Source organism: Lynx canadensis, chromosome A1, assembly GCF_007474595.2.
Source record: "Lynx canadensis isolate LIC74 chromosome A1, mLynCan4.pri.v2, whole genome shotgun sequence".
Taxonomy (NCBI): domain Eukaryota; kingdom Metazoa; phylum Chordata; class Mammalia; order Carnivora; family Felidae; genus Lynx; species Lynx canadensis.
Window position 1 is genome coordinate 140,259,439 of NC_044303.2, and position 11,521 is coordinate 140,270,959.

At 40.4% G+C, this 11,521-nt stretch overlaps 1 protein-coding gene across 4 annotated transcripts in view; it reads right to left on the bottom strand.

Annotated features, from left to right (window-relative positions):
• POC5 (POC5 centriolar protein) overlaps positions 1 to 10,532 on the bottom strand; it is a 42,139-nt gene extending 31,607 nt beyond the window's left edge. Inside the window, exons 1-4 of one of the 4 annotated variants that reach the window (XM_030323291.2) lie at positions 10,408 to 10,532; positions 9,093 to 9,138; positions 7,186 to 7,281; positions 1,928 to 2,069 (exon numbers count right to left, since the gene is read on the bottom strand). In XM_030323291.2, the coding sequence (XP_030179151.1) occupies positions 1,928 to 2,069; positions 7,186 to 7,269 (226 nt within the window). In that variant the 5' untranslated portion in view covers positions 7,270 to 7,281; positions 9,093 to 9,138; positions 10,408 to 10,532. Of the gene's footprint in view, positions 1 to 1,927; positions 2,070 to 5,281; positions 5,471 to 7,185; positions 7,282 to 9,092; positions 9,139 to 10,407 lie in introns of those variants that run through there. The other 3 variants (XM_030323317.1, XM_030323300.1, XM_030323321.1) reach the window with 3 other exon arrangements.
• Positions 10,533 to 11,521: the final 989 nt, after the last annotated feature.

An 11,521-nucleotide genomic window follows, 5' to 3' on the forward strand; every position in this document is an offset into this window, starting at 1 on the left:
TAAAATAATTTTTTTATTAAACCAAACCACTCATATCAAATGCCTAATCACACATACTTAATTTAAGAGGGTAGCAGTACATAGGATTTTAGAACAGCAAAATACAACATGCCGGGGATAGAGGAACACTAAGCCAAAGAACAAAGAGAAGGACAAAACTGAGAGAACAAAGTCTTAACTATATCATTAATAAGCTCAATTTTACCCACCGAATATAGATGGAAGAGAATTCAGCCTACTGTAGCATTCAGTTCACACTAAGAGACTGAGTGGATGAATGACATTAGAACTTAGAAGCTATGCAATCTTACATTGGATATTTCCAGGGGCCTACTGCCATCAAGCTAAAGTGACACTGGTTCCCTCACTTGCAGCTCAGGAACCACTGGTCAATACACGGTGGAAATAAAATGGGGGAAAACCTCAGAAGAATGGCTGTGTGGAAGGCTTATCTACACTTTGGCAACTTCAACATACCTCACTTACATCAAGCAACAGCAATACCAAGAGGAAAGAATGGGATGATGAACTTACATATTCTTATCAATCTTCGTGTGAATCGAGATATCTAAATTCACTGCATGTTGTACACTTAGATCTCAAATCCTTTTTCGAAAAGGCAGAGTATAAACAAATAAATACTATCTTCCATGCTAGAGAAGAACAGGGGTCTTAAATCCCAAGTGATGACCTTGAAAGGTTGGAGAGCCACGGCAAGGAGAGGACTCCAATGTTGTGTCACTGGGAACAACAGTACAGCAAGGAAGCAAGTGTCTGGTGACCCCCTTAAGGGAGGGACATACAGGGTGAACACACGGATTGACTAGTTACATATTTTGTAAGAGAGTATGCCGCCCTTTGGGTGTGTTCAACAGGAACTACAGGCTCAGGTACCCAGGGTAATCAAGACATGGTCAAGATCACTGATGTACAATGAATGAACCCTGGGGCCCTGCCTCTTGAATATCAATTAAAATTTGGGCAGAAAATGTTTCGGGGTAAAATATTGTGGTGGTAAAGTAAATATATGCATTTTATGGTTCTGGCCCTATTTGATGATCGAGTGCAGTATGCTAAAGTCTAGCAATGGATAGTCCATGTCTACCAAGAGACAGGAACAAAATACTAGGGCTGTAACTTACCGGAACCCCAGGAGCCTGTTGATTCTGAGTAGGCTGTTTCATGTGCCTTCAAGGAGACATCCCTGGAGTTACGCCTACTGTTGATAACTACCCATCACCAGGCCTATCTTTGGAGGGTTTTCTGTGCCCTTTGAAGGAATACTTTTTTACAGCAAGTTGTTTGGGATCCTGTACTTTACCGAATAAAGAATGGATAGGTGAAAGGAGCTTTATCTTCCTTTCTCCACCTTTCATTCACCTATCAACATACATCCTGGCTTGTATTAACTCTCAATTCTGTCAATGACGTAGTCCAAAATGGGTTCACCCTTGTGGTGATAATTTAAACAGTCTTCCACGTTAACAGAAATGCTGCCGACAAAGTCCTAGGACATGGTTCACAAACTTAAGTGGTTCTGAGGGCTACCTATGGAGCATCTTTAATTTGGGGCCTTGGGCATTTAGTTTCCAAGATAATCCTGGTATATAATTACTAGAACAATTAGATGCAATTTACTCCACTGACAGGCATGCTACGGCTATAGTGTTGCTTTCATTTTATTTTATTTATTTTTTTTGCTTTTATTTTATTTTTCATGTAATAGTTTAAACAAAGTTCATATAAATATCCAGCTGTCGCACAAGAGCCAAGAGTAACATATTAAAATGGAAAACACTTCCCAGATGATAGTGATACACATGAGTGATTGAGAAGAATCACTGGAGAAGCATTTCTGGAACTCTAAGTCAACGGCATTAATAAGCTCAATAACAAATTAAGAAATATCTTTCAAAATATACATAACCTTGATTATGAAGAATATCATCTACTACAGTAGGAATCCTAACATCTGGCACCACTTCTCCTTTAGAATGACACGGCTGTGAAGCTCTTGACTCAATGTTTGGAGTCACAATAGCATAACGAAGCAGTTCTTCATACTCTTCCTATGAGAAGCCAAAAACAAATAATGCATCATAAACGGTCACAATGGACATTCAGGCAAAGAACGATAAAGGCATAGTCGAAGCTACTCTTTACTTCAGTTCTCAAAACAGTACTTCGATGTAGTAAGGAAGGTGTACTTTCTTAAAAACAGAAACCCAACACAAATAGACCTACCCAAATTTCTTCTAGCCAGATTCCTTCAGATGCCAATTTAGCAATCGTGACACAAAGATTACCTAGTGTAGTTGCCTGAGACCAGTTAACATCTACAAAGCAGAAACGCCCACCCTGCAGGTGGGCAGAGACATAGACATTTCTCTGCTTTTCTGAAATTTAGTTTGAAGGTGTTGCTTCCAAAGACTCCACAATAGGGTGGTCTAGAGATGAAAAGTGGTTTTGGCTCTTTTTACTGACAGCTACCATCCAACGCAGCAACAACCTGGAGGGTCTTTTCATAGCATGGAAAGAGCGTAAGGGAAATATTGGAAGAGAAAAAGAAATATTGACGATAAAAAGAGAACACAAATGCAGCCTGTTTGTTCTATTCTACCTAGTGGCAACTGCAAGGCACCTGAGAAGCGATAAAAAATACAGGTCACAAAGTGTAGACCTTACAGTAATATTCCTCAAGTTTAAAACAAAATTGGAATTTCCTCACATAGACAGTTATTTCTTTAGCCATATCAAAAAATGGTATCTGCGAAGTAAAAAAATATACTGGAATTTAGTTGACATTCACAAGCGATTGGTCATGATGTACCAAATAGTCCTACAAGAAGTCATTTCATGGGACACCTGATGCCTCAGTTAACCATCTGACTTCAGCTCAGTCTATGATCTCATGGTTTGTGAGTTTGTGTCCCACCTTGGGCTCTCTGCTGTCAGCACAGAGCCTGCTGTGGATCTACTGTTTCCCTCTCTCTTTGCCCCTCCCCTGCTGTCTCTCAAAAATAAATAAAAACATTAAAAAAAAAAAAAAGAGTAATTTCTAAGAGTCATATTCACGGACCCAGAGAATGTCTTTGCATTAAAAAAACTGGGGGGAAGGTTTTCAAGAACACTAAATGTTATTATTCTAAAGGATTCTTTTGTGTTAATTTTTCCCCATAAGTAGTTTAGTTCCAATATAGAACTGTCATCATTTCATTAGTCATAACTGTCTTGTTATTTGGATTCATCTTCAGTATGAAGATAACTGATGCTTGAAACTGCCTCTGTGAAGTGGCACAGTATGTGCTCAAGTGAATTCAGAAAAATTCTGTCTAAATCAAAGAAAGAACAATCTTCAGTAGGTATGTGAAAATCAGCAATCCTTACTCTTTCCCTATGGTTTTCTTTGAGTAAGAATATTTAACTGCCCACCACACCCAAGTTTCCAGCCATCGTTACATCACAGATGACCGAAATAAGTATCTTGGTGCTTTCCAAGGGAACAGACGTAATTGCCCGCAGACTTTTGTAGTCAGAACTACCTTGTATCCTGTGTCGGTAGTCAATATCACTGCATTTCTAGCTAGTTTCCAAGAAGGTGTTTCAGGGGATCCACGCTGTTTTATTCAAATTTCATTTTTTAAGCTATTTAACTCTTTTACAAACAGTAGTAAAAGGAGCAAGCACTATCAAATATACCACATGTGCTAAATTTTAACTGGCCCCAAACTATAAATTCTCAATTTTATTTTTTTGTTGGTTGGAATAAAGCTGTTCATGCCATCGATGTACATGTCAAGCTGCTGTAAACATGTCAGGTTGTGGCTCTGCACAGGTTTGATTTTTGTTTTAGGAATCACACCTGTGCAGGTGAACACACAACTCTAACACATGTGGGCCCATCAATTACAAACTCAAACTCAAGCACATCTGCTGGCGCCAGTCCCTCCTCAGGAGAGTGATGAGCTGTGCAGGGTAGCAAATGACTTCATACCTTTGTTACATGCTTATCATAATAAAAAAGGGTTTTAGCACGTATTCCAAATTTGAGTCTTCTGGGTGCTTCTTGGGTGATTTGTAGATTATAAAAAGTTTGAAGAAGTGACAGATTTTGTTGGTGATTCAACAACGAATCAAAACTTTTCTATCAATCCTTTTTTTATGTTTTGGGTCAGTTTACTTGCAGATGAGATAGGTTTTTAAACAGCTACCATTTTTTCATAATGCACAGAGAAGTCGAATCACTATGCTGTACACGTGAAACTAATGTAACAGTGTGTGTCAACTATATTAAAACAAACAAACAAGCCATCATTCTCAACTACTTATGTTAAGAATCAGAATTTTCTTGATATTTTATAGCCCAAATAAAATATAGAAGCAAAATGGTCACTTAGGCTTATCAAACTATGCTAGGTCTCCTATTATCCACCAATGTCAAATGTACATTTAAGGCAGCTTCATTGTTTTTGCTGACTTTGTGAGATGGAAATGTCACAGATTTGAATTTATAATATAAATCTATGCAATTATACTTCTACTTTAACCTTTTTATATTGGAATTTGAAGTAAAATTGTTTGAAAAAAAGGGTTTATGCTTGCAGATGTTTGAAAATTACAAGTCTTTAGGGTAATTAAATGTAAAGAAGTGAGTTGGTGTCAGTTTCAGCCTTGTTTTGCATAGTTAACATGGATTACCTATATGCAGTAAAAGTTAGTTATAGCAAATACAGATTTTTACATGTTAAGGCTAATGGCAGAAGAGAAACAGAGACACTCCAAAGAGAGAATCATGAAAAGAAGTCTCAATCATCAGAATGATCTTCATGTTGCTATAGTCAACTCCTTTGTTGGAGATGTCCCCTTCATGACAATAAACACGTGTAGTTTTTTGGGGGTGCCTGGGTGGCTCAGTCAGTTCAGCATCCGACTTCAGCTCAAGTCATGATCCTGCGGTTCATGAAATTTGAGAACTGAATCAGGCTCTGTGCTGACAGCTCAGAGCCTGGAGCCTGCTTTGGATTCTGTGTCTCCCTCTCTCCCTGCCCCTCCCCCACTTATGCTCTGTCTCTCTCTCTCTCTCAAAAAGTAAATAATAAACATCAAAAACAAAAACAAAGCAAAGCAACACATGTCTGAGATTTAAACTTATATTTCCTGAACTCAGAGAAACATTTTACTCATTAGATTATCAGTTTATTATAGAAGGACAGAACTCAGAAACAGCCAGATGGAAGAGACAAAGCACAAGGTATGGGGAAGGGGGGCAAAGCTTCCGCACCTTCCTAGAATGGCAGTCATCCAGAGCCTCCACACATTCACCGAGCTGGAAGTTCTCTGAACCCTCTCCCATTGGGTTTTTATGGAGGATTCATCACACAGGTATGATTCATGAAATCATTGGCCACTGGTGACCGAACTCAACCTGCAGCCTCTCCCCGCTTCCTGGAGTTCACGGTGGGTGGCACTACTAAAAGTTCCAAATCTGTAAGCATGTGGTCCGCTCCCAGTAACCAGCCCCAATCCTTAAGCCGGGTCCAAAAGTCACCTCATTAGCATAACAAACACATTTATCACTATCATTTAGGAAATTTCAAAGTTTTCTGAAAATGTGCAAAACACGGGATAAAGACCAAAATATATTTATTATAAGTCACAAGATCACAAATATAAATGAGTTAATCAGCACTCTCCTGAAGGAAGTCTGAAAAAGGCAGGGATAAAGAGTGCAGGAAAGCACTGTCACCTTAAAAGACAGCACTAGGTAAAAGTACATCCAAAGGGAAGACAAGGATGAAATATCAATGTCACAACTCCAGACTACTTTTATCCTAGTAAATATTCACAGATATTTTTCCAATAGCTTTCCAACTTCTAAATCAGTAATTTCAATTAAAGAATCATATATGTTTCATAAAATATCTTCCTAAAACTTTTCTCATATTACACAGTGTCAGTAACAACTTAACTCTATTTAGGCATAAACATAATGTCCAGCTTTTCCCCCTCTTAAGTGATACTTAAGAGGACTATAAGACTCAAGATGTACCGTATCAGTGATCTCTCATTTAAAATCTACTCTTGGGGTGCCTGGGTGGCTCAGTGAGTTGAGCGACCGACTTTCACTCAGGTCATGATCTCACAGTTTGTGAGTTCGAGCCCTGGGTCGGGCTCTGTGCTGACAGCTCAGAGCCTGGAGCCTGCTTCGGATTCTGTGTCTCCCTCTCTCTCTGCCCCTCCCCCGCTCATGCTCTGTCTCATAAATAAACATTAAAAAAAATAAAAAAATAAAAAATAAAATCTACTCTAGAAGTCAGAGTCCATATTTCTGATAATAAAACATTTAGAAATAAAACAGGGGTGCCTGGGTGGCTCAGTTGGTTAAGTGTCCAACTTCAGCTCAGGTCATGATCTCACAGTCTGTGAGTTTGAGCCCCACGTCGGGCTCTGTGCAGACGGCTCAGAGCCAGGAGCCTGGTTCGGATTCTGTGTTTCCCTCTCTCTCTGCCCTTCCCCTGCTCGTGCTCTGTCTCTGTGTCACTCAAAAATAAATAAACATGAAAAAAATTTTTTTATAAATAAAAGAAATTTAAAACAGTTCACGTAAAAACCACACCTTCTGTAGTTAATTTATCTGTCACTGTCCAGGTCCTGGGCAGCAGAATGTGTTGAACGTTGTAGCAACAGGGACTAGAACCTGGAGTAGAACACCAGGGCATCTAAGGTCCCAGAACTGTGGGTGGTTTGATAGTGTATTAATTTGCATTAAAGTGAAAGCAGCATTCAGAAGAGATAGTTGAGAAAATCTCAAGAAAAAAATGTTTCTTGAGATTTCCAGCTTCTCTCATTGTGCTGTTTGAAGCCTTTGCACAGAGGGTTTGAAGAGTTCATGATTATTTTCTGAAAGGTTCAAACAATGTAAGGTATGTCCCAAAGTCGGTGAAATAATTCTCAATGCTCAATCATATTATTATGATTTGATATACATTATACACCATATACATATACACATAAACATATATACATTAATATACATATATATACAGTATGTATATACATCATACACCATATACATAATTATAAATGTAAATGGCATGAATACATGAAAAATGTATTCCTAGTTTTCCCTCATATTGTCACTTGTTTAAAATAAAAGTCACAACAAATTTAGGCACGTCTTCCTACCTGAAGATCTGAAGAGACAGAACTGCCTCGGTCAGAGTCATTCTTCATAACCGGCAGTGAGCATTTCTCCTCATCTGATGACATTCTGTACAAATACTACAAACAATGGAAACTAACTTTAGTTTTCTTCCGGTGATATTTAAACTAACATAACATGTTTTCTATGTATATACATCCTAACCTGTAAACAATAATCATGTGGTATGTTTAAATATTCAACACAATGAGCACCCACAGATAAAATAACTAGGCAAGAAAAGAATAGCAGGAGGCTCAGTTCCCAACATTAGTGAGTTTTTCATGCAGTCAAGGAGATGACACAAATGTATGAAAGGTTAAAGAGAAATGGAAACTCCTTGGACAAATCCACAATGGACCTGTTGAGATTAATAGAGTGTGATGACTGTTCTTCAACAATGGGTGGCAACCTGCGTGCTGTGCATTTTACTGAGCCAAGAGAGAATAAACAATTTGTGCACATTCTTTGCCCAAGAAACATACATTTTGGGAATATTATTTTAAGAAAAGCAAGCCTATACAGAACAAGAGATTCTTATATACCATAGAAAACATGTCAAAAGTCTTGTCGCAAAAAATAAAAGTATTTTTAGTAACAAGTAAATAAGTTATTTAAAGGACAAGTAGGGACTATTCAAAGTATCTGAACACCAGTTGCATGGAAAACAGTGGCGAGGAACGTAAGATGACGAAGTCCTGGTCCTTATGGACTTTACAATCTGTAGAGACAGCCAGATGTATATATGCTAGTAGGCCCTAAAACAAAAGAGGTATAAAGCAGGGAGGCCAGGAGTAGCTATTTTTCATGGGGTGGGATCATGAGAGTGACAAAGCGGGAACGGAGCCAGAGTACGTGTTAATTGAGAAGATAAACTGGTATTGAGACCTGAAAGACAAAGGCAGATAAAAGATGTAAGGCTATGCTAGGCATTAGAGCAGAAGCAAAGACACAGAGGCATGGGCATGTATGCCAGGAATGTAAGTAGTTCGTAACACTGAAGCAAAGGGTGCAAAGCAAGGCTTGGCTAAGGATGTAACAGGCAAGGTAGGAAGCAGCCAGAACATGGAAGATCGTGATTACGTTATGTCAAAAAAAATGTAGTCTTTATTCTAGATATATTATTATAATATTTAAACAAGTGATAACACGATCAGGCTGGTCTTGGAATGTTGATGGATTTCCAATTTCTGACTTGGGTAATTAGATGGATAATATAGTGCCACTAACCAAGACAAGAAATGTAGGAAGGTAAGCAGGTCGGGAAGAAGGAGAGTGGGTTCAATATCAGATGAGTTGGGTGTGAGGTACCTATGAGGCAATGCAGTGAAGCTGCATGTATGCAGGATATGGCCACATCCATTATACTGTACACCAAGGATTGCCGTTCACAATGGCTACAATGAAAATGCTGCTTCCTGGAGTTAAGCAATGAGCACTGGAGGTACAGGCTAGAGATAGTTTGAGGAATCATCAGCATAATGGGAAATGCTGAAAAAGGGAGAGGGTAAGATGACCTATGAAAACGAGTGTTAGAAAGAGTTCTTATTCTGAGGTCCATACACCCAAATTATATGCAATATTTTTAGTGTAAATACATGTGTATTTTTCTAGTAAGAGGATCCCTAGCTTCTAATATGTGTTCAGAGGGGACTATACCTCTAATAAAGTTAAAGGTCTGCTACTGTAGTGAGAAGAGGGTTAAAAGTAGAAACACTAACATTTAAAGGGGAAGAGAAGAGCAAGCAAAAACAGGAAAGTCAGAATGGGAGAACTTTCAGGGAAAAAAGCATCATAAAAACTTGAGGAACAGAGTGTAGAGTCAGATGCCAAAGAAAGATGAAAGTTGGGGTCGCTTGAACATGGCAGTAAGGAAGTTGCTGACATTTACCTAAACAATTTCAGTGGAAGGTGCAACAGGTCTCAGTCACACTGGCCTGAAAAATAAATGAGAAATAAGGAAACTGAAGTAGACAGGGCCAACACAGAGAAAAGTACAATATTAGAATGGAAACATAGGTTGGGACTTGTTGATGGACACTTAGCTTTATTCGATGAGTATTACTGGCTATACACATAAGTAAACTAAATCTCAGCATGACTGTCTTTAGTTAAGCCAATTAGGGAGGATAAAATAAGCACACACATCCCCAGCAAGGAAGGACTGCTTCATGGACTTCAAATCCACCACTGTGGTAACCTGGTTCATTTCTGTTTTCATTTACTTCTTTTAGGCTGTATTTGCATACTGCGTAGATAATAGGAGTGGAGGTGGGCTGGTGCTGACTATTCAAAAAACAAGTAAGCTGAAAAGTAAGGTGAGACTTCAAAAAGAGTTTCTGAATAGAGATACTGCAGCCATAAAGCAACTACTGTATTTTTGGAAAATATGCTATAAATCTGCCATCAGCGCTATGAGGCCAGCAAGGTAGGACAATTTCTTTGAAACCCTACCACACTAGCATTTTCTTACTGTTTCTAGGTTCAGAAACAAAGAAGAAAAATGAAGCTTGCTTTAACGGGTGGCGGATGTGAATCAGTTCACTAAATTACCAGTACTCTCTAACCCAAGATACCAGAAACCAAGAGAAAAGTTCTGGGTGCTTCTTGATAGCCAAAGAAATCAAATTACCTCTTGGTAAATACCTGGCTGATAAGGAAAAAGGGGTCCGGGAATTCAAATGCAACCCCAAGAGACAGAGGAAGAGGGAATTAATGTGCGAGCTGGCAGCTGGGTGACGTCCCTGTGCTCTTCACACATCTTAGCAGCAGGAAAGGAGAAGGGGCGCGCCAGCTCCTCCCCTCATAAGGGACTAGCAGCCTAGGGGGACAGCAGTTGTGAGTAAGCAAAGGGTAGAGGTTCTCTTCATTCACCTTCTTACCCACCCTTGTTTGAATCGAACTCTTAAAAACAAACAACAACAAAAGAAAAACACGTTAGACATGGTTACTTTCTCGTTTTAAATGATCAGAACCCACGGCGACAGTAATCGTTATACTTCAAGTACCCCCCACTCCTGCCCTCTCTTCCCGGACGCCTTGGAAGGAAAACTTCAGTACCTCGTTGCCCCGCAGAACAGCACACAGCCCACGCCTCGGGGCGTGGTATAGGAGCCCCCGGGGCGGAAACTCGAGCTAAGACACTTTAAACCCCACTCCACTGCCTCCGCCCGGGGCGCGGAACTCGCCGGGGCGCCGCTACTCACCGTTGCGACTCTTCACAAACCCGGACGCCTCCCTCCGCGTCTCCTCGCCGCGTCGCCGCTAAAATAACAGTGGTACCCCCGCTACCTTGGCAGCAGCCTGACAGTTTCAAACTGCACAGAAGAATAAAGGACGGCCCTGTGCATTGGCCCGGAGCTTCAGCAACCTGCCATATGATTGGTCGAAGAGCCGGGGGCGGAGCTCTGGGCCGCTGCGGGGAGAAGCCGGAATTAGGTTACTTAGGGAGAGTCAGGCCCCTGATTCCGGCCGGTACCGAGGGGGCGGGGTCTTAGCGAGCCCCGCCCAGCTTGGGAAGTAAGTACTGCGCGTGCTTAGTTTCGTTGTGCGGCTGCATCCTGAGGCGGTTCAGGGACCGGATTTGGTTAGAGGATGCTGAGCCGGGCTGAAGTCACCCAGGGCGGTATGTTGCCATCTTTCGATAATGCCCGAAGTCTGTGCGTGTGGTCCTAATGCATAAGAATCATCTGCGTCCATAGTGCCCTCCAGCAGAGCCACTTGGAGGTGCTTTTTAAAAGTTCAGTTTCCGGACAACCCTCTACTTGATTCCTTCAGTGTTGGGCAGAGCCAGGGAATCTGAATTTTCAACAAAGACCACCAATGATTCTGACGGAGGGGCCAGCGGACTTCGCTTTAAGAAACTGCTGGACTAGGTTTTACTAATGACTTCAAAGGTGTCAGACTGCAAGTCATGCCCTTCTGGTGAAATGACTATGAACCTTAGAATAATTATACCCTGGTTCTTTCACCTATTTCCTGTCCGCTTGGATAATGCTACCCACATAATAGGATTGTAGGGAGATTAAATGAGTTAATATATATAAAATACCTATCACATAACATCAAAAATGCTAGTCTTTTGATTTGTATTGGCAACACGTATGTTTAAAGGTGCATTAGGATCCAGGTTGCAAAGGGAGCACCCCAATTTGGAGACCGAGTAATGAGGTCTGGGTGAGTTTTCAGATTCCTTTTGTTACTGGGAGGATGAGGTATGAAGGTTGTTTTTGTTCTTCTGTAGATAGAAATGGCATAAGCTGGGTTTCATCTACCTACCTGTTGGCAGAGCCAGACTTCTACTTATACAATGAAGTAAGA